Source organism: Pocillopora damicornis, chromosome 8 (assembly GCF_964200805.1).
Source record: "Pocillopora damicornis chromosome 8, jaPocDami1.2, whole genome shotgun sequence".
NCBI lineage: Eukaryota > Metazoa > Cnidaria > Anthozoa > Scleractinia > Pocilloporidae > Pocillopora > Pocillopora damicornis.
The window spans coordinates 6502605-6520369 of record NC_142677.1 but is presented as its reverse complement, the minus strand read 5'-3'; the positions used below and the strand labels follow the sequence as shown (position 1 = coordinate 6520369).

At 36.6% G+C, this 17765-nt stretch overlaps 1 protein-coding gene across 3 annotated transcripts; it reads left to right on the top strand.

Moving 5' to 3' along the window:
• The first annotated feature begins 3 nt into the window (after positions 1–3).
• On the top strand, positions 4–16720 carry LOC113675827 (uncharacterized). Of its 3 annotated transcripts, none has more exons than XM_089214509.1 (12): positions 4–262; positions 435–505; positions 6046–7123; positions 8305–9419; positions 10131–10289; positions 10817–10872; positions 11296–11353; positions 11989–12071; positions 12346–13720; positions 14160–14314; positions 15373–15454; positions 16107–16720. In XM_089214509.1, exons 1-9 carry the CDS (start codon positions 175–177, stop codon positions 12389–12391), a joined length of 2754 nt encoding a protein of 917 aa, XP_089070635.1. In that variant the 5' UTR covers positions 4–174; the 3' UTR covers positions 12392–13720; positions 14160–14314; positions 15373–15454; positions 16107–16720. The 3 variants fall into 3 exon arrangements, with proteins under 3 accessions (XP_089070635.1, XP_089070634.1, XP_089070636.1); XM_089214508.1 differs by having other exon boundaries at positions 14160–14345; XM_089214510.1 differs by having other exon boundaries at positions 5–262; positions 435–496; positions 14160–14345.
• The last annotated feature ends 1045 nt before the right edge of the window (positions 16721–17765 follow it).

Below are 17765 nucleotides of genomic sequence, written 5' to 3'. Positions count from 1 at the left end.
ACCCATTCCATTCTGATTAAATCAAGAGGTAAATACCCACAGGTAGACCACATCATGTGTTTGTGGTTAACAAAAGCTAGTGGGTTATGTTCGTCTTATGTCGGCAATTATTAACCACAAACACATAGTGTGGTCTGCCTGTGCCTAGCCTGTGAGTGTGAATCACAATTCTCAATGCGAATTTCTCTCTTCCTTCGCTTCAGTATGGCGGACAATGACTCGCTGGATGTCAATAGTGAGCCGTCGCAACTTAATGAGAGAGGTGAGCAGGGAGATACTTTTTCCCGCAGTTAAAAATGTTGGTGTGAGTTTTCACGGGACTGTAGAAGTGCCATTTGTTATAAAATACCCGATGTGGAATGGCCCAGTGTTCCTAAATCAACCACCAGAGTAACCATCATGTTTGTATAATTTAACGTACCATTATTTAACAGAAACCTATGCTCAGGTAGAGTTCGATCGTGACTTCCACCCGTACGAGTCTCGTGATGATCAGGTAACTAAGGTAAGTTTCTATAGTTTTGGTGTTGAATCTTGAAACATTCCGCACGTAAACGTATATGTTGCGACTACATAACTGGCCTAACACATTTCTATTACGCCATTAATATGCGTCAATTACCGCTTTCACTTCAAAGTTTTGATCGGTTTCGCTTTTTCTACAGGATTGATGGCAATTAACGAGTAGTTGAAAAAACTATAGACTATCCAAATGGAATATTTATTCTTCAGAAAGGGGTATCCTGTAAGAGTATTTCAAAGGCTTACTAAAATATGCGAAACGAAACGAAACGAAACAAAATGCAGAGGTAGAATGAACCATTTTACAATTATGTACTTAGGTGACAAGCCTTTTAGCATAGCATATTTCCATTTCACAAATTACAGATTTCTAGAAATCTGTAAGCTGCAAAATGGAAGTATGCTAATGATTTGCAGAATAGAAATCTGTAATTTGCAATTTCTATTTTGCAAATCATAAGCATATTTCCATTTCACAAATTACTGATTTTCGTTTCGTTTCATTTTGGTTTGTTTTGCAAATTACAGTAAGCCATTTCAAAAACATATCTTCTGTATATCAATGGTGCTCATTTGCACAAGGATGTTTATCTATCTCCACAAAACAAACCTGCCCGATTGCGACTTTTACTAAATTAACACGCCAGGTTAAATCCCGTGTGTATAGTTCATTTAGTTTTTAGTTGTGGAAAACTTGTCTTTGACAGAACTTACTCTAATTTTCTTGTAATTTTTTAGAAAAACAAATCTTGAAATCTGAGCTATCAAAACTTTTGGTGTTTGTTTCAATCAGATTTATTGTGCTATTCAAACTGTGGCACACTGAGGTTTATTACATTTACCAAGTAGCTTTGATTTGCTTGCTTTGATAAAGTTATTTTCCATGGTAAGAAGGATGTCTTAGTGTACCATATATGGTGTATGTGTTTTTGTGATCATCAACTGGAAATGAAGAGCTTGTATGATTTATGAGTTTTACAACCAGGTCTTGAAAGCTGTCCCTTCACTACCAGTGAGATGAAAACTTGTTTTAAGAGTTGTGTGCTGATAAGTTGTTGATATGATTCTGTATTTCAAAAAATAATAAATGTTGTGGCAAAAGATAAAAGAGGTCCAATGGTTTCATGACAGGACGGAAAATGAGTGCACTGTAAGTACCTCCCTTTGTCCCATACAAAGCCTTAGAAAACTTTTCTAAGGGTTTGTATGGGGACAACGGGAGGTACTTACAGTGCACGCATTTTCCGTCCTGTCATGTTTTATGAAGTTTGATGAATGTCAAAACTGGTATAGGTGAGCTATGAAAATGTTTCTTTTCATTCTTAAACCTTGCCTGTCAATTGTTATTTTTCATTTTGTCCTTTAACATTTGATGTAGGGAATTGGTGTATTACCAGCCAAAATTGATCTGCTCGTGCAGGCTTGACATTAATATTAGAAAGGAGCATTAAAGAGGATGGCACATGGGTGAGAACACTTGCCTCTCACCACTTTGGCCTGGGTTTGATTCCTGGACATGTCGTTACATGTGTGTAAATGCATGACTTTAGACTTGCGTGACATTTGTGGTACAGTTGGCCTTTGTGCCATTTGATTCCTTTGGATAGTCTTTCTCTCCCGCTGATTTTTTGTTGTTGCATCATACGCCCTTTCACTATTCACTGTTCATGTCCGGTGTTCATCCCAAGTTAATTTCTTTAGTTTGATTTCAAGCCACTGGCGTATAGGGACTGATATGTAAGTTGTATTCGCTTGTTTTCACTTTTGTAGCTTGCCGCATTTATGCAAGGTAGCATTTCTCTTGCTATGATCTTATGCCTTTGTGTGTGTTATTTAGTCACTGCCTTTGTATCATTAGGCGGCTATTTCTAGTTATAATTTTCCTTTATCTTGTTTCGAGCAAGCTCTTTTGTCTTTATTTTGTATATATATTTTGTGTTTGCCGTGGCACTTGGTTCATTTATTAGTCCCTTTATTATGTTAGATTCATTTACGCTGTTAAGTCGCCACGTATAATTGATTACAATTGATTGTATAAGTCGCTTTTTTAATTTGCTTACAGTTCACAAATTTTATTAAAGCTATGTCTCTGTAACGTATCCCCTGGTTTGGTTGGTATTTTCTCCGGTTGTGATTTTCTTGGCTCTTCATTCGGTCTCGATGTTCATTTGCTGCAACAATGTGGGTAGGGTTTGTTGGTTCCCCTTACTATGGTGGTGTTTATCCAGGTCCTCCAGTTCCTTTGGTTTTCCTCCCTCCACAAATACCAATACTCCAATCCAACAGAGTCTGGAAAAAGTAGACAAGAATATCAACCTTGTAGAAAGTCCACTTCTAAATTTCCATTCTGGTTATCCATATGCTTCTATACCAATGCTCATAACTAAGCATGCAGCCACAAACATTTATTTGATATAAAGACACATTGGGTAAAGTACACCGAATTTCTAAATTTTATGCTACTGTGAGTGATCGTAGCTTTAATTCACATATACTTTCGCCTCATGTGGTATTTTCTGTATTGCAAAGGATAGGGAAGATCTATAGATTTGTGCTACATTAAATTTTTTGAAATTAATGGTCCAATTTTGATGTTTTAAGGCAAGATTGGTATTGAATTTTGACCACCAAAGCAAGGCACTGGTGAATACTTTGCAGGTTTTAAGAAGACTTACAAAGAAAATGTTCTGAACATTCGTGAAAGTTTTCAGTGCAATTTTTTGCCTTCTATACTTTTTCCAGACTTGATTGCTATAGTCAAGTACACATGTGTGGTAGCTAGCTCTTAACTGGAATGGCACTCACAATCGGCCAGATCTTGTATATTTTGCTTTTCCTGAAGATTGCACTCAACAAATTTAAAGAAGTGGGTCAGCCTCTGAAAGCAAGCTGGCCAAAAAAAAATTAATAATCTGTTTATCCTTTGAATTTTTTCAAAAAGGACATGGAAGTTTCTGTTTCTGATCATTAATCTGTTACTGGCTGCCTGACTTTTTTGGATCTGACAGGCGCAAAAAAAAAAACAAAAAAAAAACAAGTACCATAGGGCATTGATGTAAGAAGCATCAAAATGGGCAAGCTAGACACCAACCTGCTTCAAAGAGAATGTGTTCTACAAACTTTAACCCACAGAATACTTCAGATAGCTATGGGAGCCCAGACATAGTTGATCTAAATAAAACTCACTGCAATCGTCACTGATATGTCAGTTGCCAGGATCAGGGCATACCCAAAAAACAACGTGAGAATTGGTAATGTGGGTCCCCCTTTCCTAAACTTTCAAATTCTATGGAGTATCAAACTGATTTGACAGTTGATGAAATTGAATACTTAAGAAGTGCACTCAAAGAGAGCATAAAAAGCAAGATACTCAAAAAACTTAAAAACATAAGGAGGCTCAAAAAAGAGAACTTGGCATTGAAGACCTTCTTAGGGATGACCAACCTGTGAAATTTGACACAGGCTTACCAAATTGTGTGTGTTTGGATGTCATAATGAATCTTACTCTACCTACACAGAAAAAGTTTAATAGGGGAACAAGAGGACAAATCCTACTATCGGGGTAATGTGACAAAAGCAAAGCTTAGCAGGTTAAGGCAAACCACAGTGAATGAAGAATATCTCCTAGTTCTGTGTTGACTACATTTAAGCTCACTAAACCAATGCCAAGGAGACATTATTGGTGTCTCTGTTTCAACCGTTTGTAGGACTGTCATGACATGGGTTTGTTTACTAGCTAAACTATGCTGGTATGCAACTGCAGTGGCCTTGGCATGAGAAGGTCGTGTGCCAATTCCCCAAATATTTCAAGAAATACCTTGACACTAGGGTAATTATTGATGCAACAGAATTCTTTATTGAGAAGCCACCATTTCCTTAACACAAAAAGCAATTTTGAATGACAACAAATGCCACAAATCATTGAAAATTTTTGTGGGTATTTCCTCTACTGGAGTTTTTGCATTTGTTTCTAAATTGTGGTTTGGTAGCACTAGTGACCATAAGATTGTTCAAGAAAGTGGTCCTATTGACCTTCCTGAGGAAGGAGGTCACCCGGTGGCAGGCAGGTTTCAACATTAGAGACCTACTGACAAGAAGGTAGATGAAACTTAACATTCCCTTTCTCTGAAAAGATACAATGGTTTGAACCTTATCATGGAAAGACATAATCAGAGAGGTTTTGGAATTGTTTCCCTACCCACCCACCCCTTCTTTATAGCAAAAAGAGAGTCCTCAAAGGTTAAAACAGTTTTTCCAACAGTATCCCCTTCCCCTTTATCATGAGTGGGCCACATATACTTAGTCTGTCTCTGTTGTGGTCCAATTGAAATTCATAGTTCCATTTTTTCAGTGAGAGACGATGCATAATGATTTTTCTGCATGCCTCCTGTTCTGCCACCTCAACTGGCACTTAATTGTTGCCTCTTTAGAACAATATAAGTGCAAAACATCACTGTTGATTCTCATAACAGATTTATATGCATGTATTATTTGTTTGGTAAAAATGGAATGAACTCACAGGGGCATGTGCTGTACCAATAATGAAAAATGACCCCAAAAAGTCACTAGGACAACTGTTACATAACTGGAAAGAATATCCTCCTCCAATCACATTGTTGAATCAGAGAATGATTGCAGGCAGATACTGTTTGTGAGAATACCAAACATCAACATATTAAGTCTGAACCTGAAATCAAAGAAACTACTCAAATTCTCTTTGTCAGCACCTTAGGAAACAGGTAGGGAACAGTATGTAGAATATGCATTCTAATTTTAGGGTGTAAAGGGTGAAAGGGTCATCCATTGATCAAGACCACAAGATGTGTGAAATTTTGTTTAAAGTAGGCATGATAAAATAATTTTTGTTTTTTCATGCATGAATTGGAATCTTGACTCACCTTTACTTTCTGCATTGAATTTGTGACATGATCAAACCTTAATATACATTATTTCTTTCTCTTTGTCTTTTTTCCTAAAATTTTAAAATGGGTTAATCTGGGTAATTTGAATGATAGTTAAAATGGAGAAAAAACAAAGGAGATGGCGTTACTAAATGTTCAGCCTTAATTGTTATATTGCTATAATTCTAGTTAATTCAATCTGCCAATATCAATTTTCTCAACCTCACCTGTTGAAGTCCTTCCTTAAGTGCATAAAGGATTGTCCTAAATGTGGTTATATAAGCTGAATTTGTTTCTTTTTTGGTGTGAACACAAAACTACTTCTGAGCAATGGAAAAGGCATTATGCTACTCACTCCTTTTATTTTATATATAGTTTGCAAAGGTTATAACCCTGTGAATGTTCCTCTTGAAGGACTGGTACATTTTGACAATTTTTTGTATATGCATGTAGGATGGTGTAACGTTTTGTCACTCAAATAATTTTTCCCCTTGAAATCACCATAGAAAGATTTAATTATCTTAAGTTCTGTACATGTTCATTTGTCTGGCTTACAATTGCAGGATATCTTAATGTGGAAGGAATGCTTAGTTTGAGAATTTTATCCAACCTTTTTTAACAGGACAACCCATCAGACCAGACATCAAATGCACAAGCTTCTGGTGGTGGTGAGATGTCTTCATTTGACTTGGTGTGCCCTGAAGATGATTTATATGATGAGTCTCTTGCAAAAGAGTCGCTCTCAACAGCAGGTCTGGATTCTTTAGGTACAATGCTTGAGTTCATACAAAACAGCCCACTATCTGTAGCTGAAGCAGCATTTAATCAATTGACTCAAGGAGAGTATGCCGGTATTGAACCATTGGCAAATAGTTTCAGTAAGCCACAAGCTGGCTCTGAGAGGCTATCAAGTGAAGAAGAAAGTGAAATATCAGAGGACGACTTCCCTAACACAGAAACAAGTTGTGAAACTGTGTCTCAAGAGGGTGGTCTTGAAGCAAGACACCAAAAAAACAAAAAAGAACATCTAAATCCTATGTGCACAAACAGTTACAAGAAGCTCAACAACAACTTGGATGAAGTCAAATCTGAAGATGTAAATGATGTATGTTCATCAAACTCTCCCTACTTTGATGAAGCTCAAAAAGAGTCTGATTCTTACATTAGCAATCAGGAAAATGAATGGGAGCATTTAGGTGCCAGACCAAAAGATAGACCCCCTAAAAAGTACAATAATTCCTTAGACTCTTCTTCACCAGTTGACCTGATTCCTCCACAAGTTGTAGAACATGTGGCTCATGGAGTGCACAACCCATTGTTGCCTGAACATCCTGAAGACAAAAAGGTTGGCCATGAGTACTGTGAGTGGATGGTGAGTGATGAAGTTGGTTTGCTATCAAGGTTACCTGACACAGAAACAAGGGAAACTTTGAAAGATATCCCTCAGCACATTCAGTTTACCTTCCTCTTGAATCAAATGTATGAACTAAAGGAAAAGGTAGAACAGCTGACTAAGAAGGTGAAGCTCCAAGAAGAGGAGATACTAGCTCTTAAATTGCAAAGGCGTGAGAAGAATATTTTTCAGCCGCATACAGCAGATATTAGGGAGCATGAGCCTTGCACAACAAGAGGGTCATCATCTGACTTTTACCATAAGAAAGAAAATCTCTGTGATGAGGCGTGTCTGGTGGATAAATCAGGTGAGAAAAGTATCACATGCTTACTGCAGCAACTTCTTACTGCATGCTCATACATAAATGCAAACTCTTCTGGTCTACTGGAGATCTTGCAGATCTGAATGAGTCTCTTGGTCACCTAATCACCTACTCTCTCTATATCCTAGGTTAAAAATGTTAAGTTGGATATTTCTTCACCAACAAGGAAATGTTGAAATTTGTAATGCATAGTTCTATAAAATTTTGTTAATTTTTTCCTCTTCTTTGTTACTTGCATTTACCTTAGGGAGTAACAGTTTAACAATTGTTTGTGACTTCATGGTGAAGAATCATTGTTTCGTCTTATAAAACCATCACAAGCAAAACTAAAACTGCAATCTTGACTTTTGCTTTTCCTCAGTCATCTGCTTTTCTGCAAGGTTGTGATTTGAAGTTGCAATTTACCCATGATTTGTAAAAATTGCTATAATTTGTATAAAATTGCACAATTCAAGAGAGTAAATAGGAAGTACTCACTTCTGCCTTTCTCCTTCAACAATTGGAACAAATTTTCAAGGTTGTCCACCTTTCAGAAGATTAACCTTAAAATTTGTCTGCAAGCTGGGAATTGAACCATATAGTGGCAGTAACCTTGAGCTACTTTCTGACAAAAAGTCCCAATTGGCAAAATATGATTAATTCTTTCTGTTAATGGGCCAATCTTAATGAAACCATTGATATATTTCCTGATCATTTCATTTGATTAGTCGATAGTTGTGATGTGAGAATCATGAAATGAGAAGATTATTGCTGACTGTCAAAAATGCTATTAAGAAATGTGCAGCACTGTGTTGGTTTTTGTGGTAACTTTCAATTGGCAACTTCAAAAAAGTGACTTTTGAGGATATTACTCAATTAAATTATAGTTAACATGACTGAATGTGACATCTTACATGTAAGTTTTTTAAATGAAAGTTCAGCAAGTTAGCCATTATCTTACCTAATATTTGAAAATTCTGATGTAAGAAATGATTTGTTTTAAAATGTCAGCAAGCTTTGAGAAAACCCTTTCAAGCCACCTTAATGCTTTTCTAGAAAGTTAATTATTAATCATTAACTTTGCATTGGTTTTTAAATAACCTTACACTTGCTGCTCATATTTTTGCCTCTACTGTAGGGTTCATTTCAGCATCATAGACTTCATGAAATCTCAAATTCCCTTTCAGAATCAGAGTTACAAAGACTGAAAGGCCTTGTTCAACCAAAACTGGATAGCTTTAGACTTGCCAAGATCAGGGAGGGTTCAGAATTGTTTCAGGAACTGGAATCCAGGGGAGAATTGTCATGCACCTATGTTAGGGATCTTCTTGAAAAATTCCATCAGTTTGATCCAGCAGAGAAACTTGGTTCTTCTTCTCATGGCAGTGATGAATTATCCAAACAAGACTTTGATTCACTTCAAGAGGGAGATCAGAGGGAGGAAGAGTGTGAAACTGTTTGTGATGCAGATGATAGAAAATCTGATGAACTGGAAAAAACCAGGGGTATGACTACTTGTATTGAAGGTGAAGAAGAGGTCTCTGTTGGCAACTACTCAAATGAAACTGATCCTGGAACTAGTACAGGGGAGGATCTGTATGAATCAAGTTTACGGCAAGAGAACATGGCTGGTTTGAATCAAGATTTTTTTTCACTTGGAGGCACATCAACTTGGAACAGTATCTCAGGTGCAAGGAACACTGACCAGATAGATACAGTCATAGATCAGTCTAATTCCTATGTGAGCAATAGGTCAAATGAATCGGAGCATTTAGGAGCTAGACCTAAACACAGACCCCCTAAAGATGCTAAAGACCCTCCTGCAGAAGCTTCTTCACTCCATTCATTGTTGGTTGACCCAGGCCCACATCAAATGAATGAATTTTTTTACTACAACAATGCAGAGAAGGATCCGTCACCACAGGGAGCTTCCTATGTGGAAGGCATAATGAACTTGGCTGACTCAAAAAAGGCAAAACCATACTTTGGGGATTGTCAAGTTATTTCAAGGCCTGATCCAATATATTGCCAATCACATTCTTCATTTAATCCTCTGACTGGTGGAACAAGTGTTCAAGGAAATGATACTTCTGCATCATTAGAGTCCACAGACAACTCCCAGCTTGAATTAGAAGAAGAAGAAGCATTTGCTTTGGTGGAAAGAGTTAGAGAAAGAGGAGAAAGAGGAGAGTTTTGTCAGGAAATTGAAAAAATAGAGCGTGGAAAACAAGCAGAAAGAGTACAGAAGAAGAAAGAGAGGGAGGCTTGTCCAGAGGCAATAGGAACACCTCTGAGTCAGGAGGTAAAAGTTAGAGTTAGCTTTGGGAATTTGTTTTACATATAGATCAAAACAAAATCCTGTTGTTGATTTTTTTCTTTCCATGTGCCACCTGTCTGCTTAAAACATTATACTGATATTGTAAGGAAAATAACTTTTTTAAGTGCAGGGGTTAACGTGCTAAAGTTGAGGTGCCTAGAACTGATGAGCAATGCTTTAACAGCGTTAAAAAATGCAAATCAACCCATTTTGTTTTCCTTTTCCTGGGTAACTAAGGGAATCAGTTTTTAAGGCTTTACATGTCACCCTTTGACCAGGTGGTAGAACTGTGTTTTATTGGGAGGTTGTTTGAATAACTTGAAGGTAAAGGAGTTAGTACTCAAACTTATTTAATTTGGTAATGTAACAGCACAACCAAACATGTTTGAGTTGATTGAGCCACTAGGTCCTTTTTAGGACCAAAAGCATGCAAGGTTATAAAGTTCTGTTAATTTAACACTAGATTCTAAAATTGAATGATCTGCATTTGAAACTTTACCAAAAATCAAGGTGGTGGCTATTTTGTTGACACAATATTTAGCAAAATTAATGTGACCAGATGATAAGTAACAGGAGAACAGATTAAAATTTGGAGCAATTGTGTGCAATCAGGGTCAATGCTTTAAGATTTTTAGATTTCAGGTGTGGAAGTGGATTGAAGGAAGTTTGATTTGTAAAATTACTGTTTCCCAACAGGAGAGGTATATTGAGATGCCAGTCACCTGTAATGTGGAGTCATTAAACTCTACTAACAACAGCCCTCTGGCCTTTGTACAAGGTGTCAGAGATGCACAGAAAAAGGTTTCAGCGAGGAACTTACTGTTCAGAAGATGGTGGTGCACATGTTCTGTTCAGGTACATGTAAGCTTGTCATGTTTTTTATGCAGTTAGTCATCAAATTACAGGTTCTGTCAGACATTTAGTATAACCACAAATTGCATGGGAAGCTCAGAAAACCATGAATGCCAGAACTGTTTCTGGAATGTTATCAAGTCATGAAGAACAAACCAGTTGCAAGAGAACTTAACTGGGTGCTTGGAGATCTCATTCTATAATGTGATTGGTCAACCATAAAAATATAAAAATTTCACAAGTATTTGAAGTGCTGATGTCTGAAATCCATTATTTTTGAATTTTTTGTTTAAGCCTGGGTTTTTCCATAAGGTTAGTTTGGTGTATTACTTGTTAAGGGTTCCCTCAAATATTTTCAAGTAGAACAAGGGATATTTTGTGTAGTCCCATTTACTACCCTGGGTCTCATTAAATACCAAATGTCAGACAAAGCAATGTTGAAAATGGTTAGTCTAGTACTTTGAAAAAACTAGCTTCTGAAGTAAATTCTGAATTATTTTTTAAATTATGTTATGGTTTTTCTTTGATAGTATGATCAAGATGCTGGCCCTGCAATCTGTACAACTTGTAACAAGTATCGATATCTGTAAGTATAAATCAGCAGCACAATGCATCAGATTTCCAATCCTCCCTGCCCATGTGTCCTTTTGAACTTGATTCCATTTTGATACAAAAAGATACATAATAAACCAGGAAAGATTAATGATGGGAGATATAGTGGTATGCTGGTTAACACACTTGTTGTCCTTTTCATAATGTGTGGATTGACCCTTAGCTGAGTCATATTTGTCTTTTATTCTTGGGTGAGGCACTTACTCCCACATTGCCTCTCTCTAACCAGGATTCCAAGTCTGTGAAATCATTACTGGCAAACCATATTTTATGGGGATGTCGTTGACCCACTTTGACTCTGAGTGACAATGTTAATGTCATCTGTAAATGACTCATTGGTGAATAGAGATTCCTATTCATGAATTCATATGGTATACTTGATTTATCTTTTCCCCAGAGGGCCATGTAGGGTTAGAATTCAGAGTTGCTATGATGAATGCTGCATCTGCCAGATGGTAATTTTATTGTTGTTATTAAGCATACAGTGACAATTTGTGCCCTCAGTGAACATACAGTAGAACCTTAGTCTCTGAATTGAAGTGTGTTAACCTACAGTTTATTCCAATTTTCCAGCCATGCACTATTATGTAACTCCATTCATTCAAATTCTTTGATATCTGTCTTTTCTTGACCTCATCCCTCTTTTCTTACCCATAAGTTTGAATGGGTATGGCTCTACTGTACTATAGCTTAAAAATTCACCTTGGAGAGAGGGTTAACTGTTCCACTCCTGAGATACAGATATTATTTTTCTATACTGTCTGCCACAGATCTATGGGCATTTTAGCTTTGAGAATATGTTGTTAGGTTTAAAAAAAAATCAATATGTTGATATTCTTTTCTCCCCTTCTACTTGAGAAATAACTTCCTGGAGTGTCAGGGTTATATTTTCATAAAATGGAGGTGGAAAGAAATGATCCATAAAATGTGACAAAGAATAAAATTCAAGTCTTATATGGTTCCTTTGAGACTGACTTACCTAAAAGATATTAGTTGTTCACCATTCCAGTAGTTACCTTTTGCCTCTTACTAAAGATACCTTTTTTACGTGAGAAGGACACTCTTTTAAATTGGACTTCTGTATTTGCAGCATACCTCCAGCGGTTTGCATATTTTACCGTGCCTACACAGGGCTCACATGGAGTGTATTGTTAGGCTGATACAGCACAACATGTAAGTTTGTCACAATTCAGCCAGTTCCAGCAATCCTCCATCATAATTGAATGGCCAAACTGGAACATTCTATTTTGTAGTTACTTAAGCATTCTCTTTCTGTTGGTCACCATGTAGTCTCTGTAATCATGCTGATCCATTTCGTATTCAAATTACAGGAGATGCTTAACCATTATAAAATCTTTTCTGATGATAGTTACTGTCATTTGCAAAACATACTTTTGCATAAGCAGGTAATTTATGTCTGACCAGTATGTCTGTATTTATTTTGCAGATTAGATTGCCCATCTTGCTTTGGTGCCTTTTTTCCGTCAAGTTAATTGTGCTCCAAGGTGTAGTCCAAGGTTGTTTAAGTAGTAGTACTTCTAAAGAGTGAATCACTCAAGTCACGCCTGAAAAACAAGATTCTGGTTCCTTTTTGAACTTTCTTTAACATAAACAGTCAATCACATCCATTGCTTTTGTGTAGGAATCTCCCCCTTCCTTAAAAAAGACTGGCAAGGCAATTATCAGTTAAGGTGACATAGGAAGAGGTGATAACTAGGGAGAGGTAGAGGTGAAGCTAATAGGCAGAGGTGGAGGTAATAGGCAGAGGTTAAGCAGAGTTGTCAGTCAAAGAGCTGCTAGCTGGCTAGAACCTCTGGCCAGCCAGCTACTTTCAAGCCTGTTAATCATAAGTGCTGATGAAAATTTATATGATCATCAAAATACCATCAAAGAAATTTGCACAGGAGCTACTTCCTAGTTTTAGTAGAATTGTGTGGATAATTTAAAACTTAGGGGTTTAAATGCATGAAATGATTCCATGTTCAGAATTTGTGCAAAGGCTCGTGCCAACTTCCTGGTTTGTGTTTTAAGTTCCCTGTTTTCCAAGTAGTCTGACAAAACATAATAGCATACACAAAAAACTACCTGCCCGCTATTTCATTATAGTCCTCTACTTCCAAACCAATTGACAGCCTTGCTAAAGTCAAAGGAGACTGATAATAGTGTTGTTACAATTATGGTAAACTTTTGATGGCTGAAGAGAAATCCTTATTTGCTTCAGTATTTAACTGAATATTTATTCAATACCATTTTTAAGGGAAAAAAAGATCAAAGCATTTGGTGAAACTAAGTTTGGGAAGTTTGTTTTTAGCATCACAAGATGCATTTGTTTTCGTCATCCATCGTACTTCCATTTGTTTAAACTACGCAATAATTTAAGTAACAATAATTTATTAATATGTATGATATGAAAGAACAGAAGACGTTAGCGTTAAATGTTCAGCTGAACAAGTAGTATTGTTATGAAACCCAAGTAAACAATACCCATAGAGTCATTCATTCTATGTTGATACTGGACTTCTTACTTGGATAGTCATCCAGTCATTTTGAAGCTAATTCTAGCTCAGATAGTGACTTCATCAAGATGACTGCCAATATAGAAGATAATCAGAAATTATGATAGAGACTCACTGGAGTTGCCAAACATTTTCCTGCTGGAAGTGGAATAGAAGGAAGAGAGGAGATTGAGAAGTGATTGCATGATTGAAAGAAAAGAGTGTGAAATAAGAGCAGAAATAGCAAAGGGAGGCAGGGAGGTGGAGAAAGCCAGATGGTGGCAACAATGTCTGGAAGCAATGAGAAGACCCTCGCATTTTTGGGAGGTAAGAGTTCTTGTAAGGCAGTGTCTGCCATGAAGGTCTTTTGCTTCCATTCTCCAACACCTCTTTCAGTTTGCAATTGCTACCAAGATGTTGTGTAGCAAATTGAAGAAGTTGGCGAAATGTTTCCTTACCCTTTACACCCAAACATCAGTATTCATATTCTCCATACTGTTCTCTGTATGTTTACTGAGGTGCTGACAAGGAAAATTTGTCTAACAGTCAAGAGTTTCTGTAGTTGATGATCGTTTCCTTTATTCTCATGACATTAATGTGTGATTCAGTGGTGATATTGTTAGGAGAAATTAGATGTTAGTCACTCCTAGGGGTTAAAGGGTTAATTGTTGGCATAGATTGATTTGTTTTCCTCAAAATTGCCTATAAAGATATAATTCTTCTTGAGGTTTTTTTTTAGGTAAGAAGAATTCTTTTTCCTTTCTAGAACTCTTTGAATTCTGTGAGCTTCCTGTTGCACAACAACAGCTCTCACAACCAAATCAGCTCTGAGATATTTTTACAAGGGGTATAAAAGAGCAGCATGGTTAAGGATTTCAGCAGGGAACCCATAGATCATGGCACAAATTTGCTGGTGAAGATGTAAGCAGCTGATGTTTTTTAGTGATAAAAGGTTGGTCATTGATTTACAGGTTGTGTCAGATCAGGTAGTAACCATGTTCAAAAATTGCTTGAAGTGCTGTCATTGTGAAGCTCAGAAAACCTATAAACACCAGAAATATTTCTGGGATATGTTATAAACTTGAGAAGGACAAACTAATGAGGCAAAAGGGAGCTTTACTGTCGGCTTGCAGATCCTTTTTTTTTTGTAATATGAGTGGTTGATTATTATGGAATAAACAGTTAATATGAACTATAGGTGTTAATGATCCTTGAGGTACTTTCTTGAATGAGTGTGAAAGTGGAAAGGAATTGTATAAGTTGTGTGTGGAAGCTCATATCCATTTGGTTTTTATTTTGATAGAAAATTGATGGTCTTTAATGAGGCCTTAAGCCTATGTAAAAATTAAGAATTAATCTCTAAGCTTTTGCCGATCCACAGAAACCACTTTATAATTTGATAATGCTAAGTACCAGAGAACAACATAAAAAAGTGACTTGTTTTTTTTTGTTTTTTTGGTTCTGTTTTATTTTTCTGGTTTTTTTTTCAAACGGGGTTTATTCCTTTTTGATATAGTGAAGTGATGTCAAAATAATTATTGTTGTTTAAAACAAGGGATTTTTGTGTGGTCCTCGTGATCTACAATTGATCCCCTGATGTATTTAGGAATAAGATTAAGGAGCTTTGCTGTTTATTGTATTTCATAAAGGATTCATTAATTTGATTACCCAGAAGTTTTAGTAGGTATGGTTCTATTGTAGCTTAATAACCCACCTTGATTGAAAGGTCCAACCATTTCACTCCCAAGATCTCGATATAATTTTTTTGTTACTGTCTGCCACAGATCTCTAAAATTTTAGCTTTGAGAATGTGGTGTGAAGTAGGTCAAACAAAAGTAATTTTTTGCTTTCATTGTGAAAACTGACATTGCCTGGGGTAGAAGTGATTCATAATTTAACTGTTCTTTTTTGACTAGGGCCAAAGAAATGTACCCAAAGGACTTAAGTCAAACCAAATTTGTACCTACGTTTATTTGCAGGATGTATATAGTGTTTGTCAATTTTGTCATGCTCACACAAGGTTCACGTGGAGTGTATTGTCAGGCTGATTTGGCACAACTTGTAAGTGTTTAATATACAGTAATTCATTGTTAAGCTTTAGTTAGCACCGGGAAACTTATTAAGTTTCTAAGTCAAGAGGACAGGGCTTTCTCTATGGAGGGCTACTATTTCATCATGCAGATTATTTGCTCTATTCCATCATCACTAAATAGCAAAACTGTAGCATGCCATTTAGTAGTCACTCTTGCTCCAACGTCTTACTGTCACTAGGCTCTGTAACTGTGCTGTAACACTTCAAATTCTGCATCACACTTTTTAAGTTCCACAGGGAAATTGATATTGTAAAAGGCCTCCACACTCAATTTTTAAACATGTTATGACCATTTTATCCGTCACTAGTGCTATATTCCCTAAAAGATAGTTACTGTATATCATTTGAGTGACTCTGCGATTCTTTCTTTGATGAGGAGGGGGCTGGTAATCTGAACATTCCATTTCTTTTCTGATGCAACTTAATGCATCATTTGAGTGCTCTTCACTTACTTTGATCAAGGTGTTAAAAATGTCACTGGCAGTCATTATGAGTATGTTCTCTGTTTCTCTTTGTTTCTCGCATGAGACGACGCAAAAAACATCTCTCCTCTAAGATTTAACCAGTTATGGAATCTTTTCAGCATGTGTTTGTTAATATATATTTATATATTTTTTTCAGATTACACTGCCCATTGTGTGGGCATTGTGGGCTTGACTTTTTTCCCCAAGAGTAACAGAACCCCAAAGTCTGCATCAGGCTTTAAAAAAGTGAAGCTCATCTTTGTTGTTCAAGGAGTATTATCTCAGAGGTGTGAATCGTCCGAGCCATGCTGAATAGTCATATTCCTGTCATACCAATGGGGAATCACATCTGTTGCCTATGAGTGGGAATTTCTTCCATCTTTTCCTTAGGAAAGGTTGACTGGGGGTATATATTTTCTTTTTATCAAGTAAAATGAGAAAAGAAAAGTTGATTATTTCTAATACAGTGGAGATCACACCTTCACTATAAAACAATCATTATTATCTAACCTGGTGAATCTCATCGTGTCCTTTTAAAGGCCTTTTATTATTTTCTATTTATTTATATATTTCATTTGATATTAATTTCCTCCATAGTTAAAATATATTTCACAAAGAAGAGAACTTGTGATAAATAAGTTGGAAAATTATAGTAAAATGTAACACAATGAATTGGCAAAGGTTTGTGAAGACTATGGATATGGCCTTGTTTTAAGTTGTCTTGGTTCTGAGGTTAAAGTAAAAAATAAAATGTAGTATTAATGAGCTGTATTCTGCTTCCTGTCTTTTGATCGGCGTCCCTCCTGATTTAAATTATCTTACTCACAACGCTTCCTTTAGCAAGTTCATACAGACAAATGGTTATACTAGATTGTGATTTGCGTTGGTGATTCCATGATATTATAGCTCAGTGATTTTGTAATTTCATGGCCCTGTAATTCTGTGGTATCACAGCCCGGTCGAACTGAAACCCCAAACTAGGAAAGGAAAGGTACAGATTTTATGTGTATGCTGTATAGTGTGGGAATGGGGGCTGGGGACAAATACAACCTTTACTTTTGGTTCTGTTTGGCTGTAAATTAAAAACGACTTCTACGATGAAAATTCAAAACAGTTGAAAATAGTTTAATTCATTGTGAGTTCTTTTTCGTGAAACATGGTCAGGAAGTACGAACAAACCCACTTTAATTTTTTGAGAATTAAGGTTAGTTAAAGGTAGTGCTGAACAATTAATTTGAAGGTGAAAACAGAGACATACGTCGCACAATTATGATGTCATTCGCTTCAAATTCTGAGAAACATTTGAGATCCTTTGATGAAGCAATTGCGTAGAACGAAAGATCTTCACACCCTGACTGTACTTTGGAGTAAAAATCCTCTTCACTAAAGGAACAGATCTGTCGTGAAGGTAAGCACAAGGTCGTTTTCTTTGATGGGCCAGTCTAGGCTCTTAAATATTTCATTGCAAGTGGATTCCCGAAAGGAAATCCAGTTGTCAGGGACAATTCTGCCATTGCTGAATTTGTTTTAAGGTGGCACAGTTTTAGATGAGCTGGTGCAGCACGCAGTTATAATTGCTGAAATTTTAATTGTCGTCATAATTATCGAAACTTAATAATTGTCGAAAATGTTTTTACTGAGCGGTTCATAGAAATATTATTGGCGCCTCCTTTTGGTTAGCGAATGAATCTAACTGAGATGATAGCAGACCGAACTGAACGATCAAGAACTGTACGTTTGAGCGTACGCAAGTTTTTAAAGCAGCCCTTTTGAACGACCGCTCGACCAACACATTTCGCAAAACTAAGCTCATGAA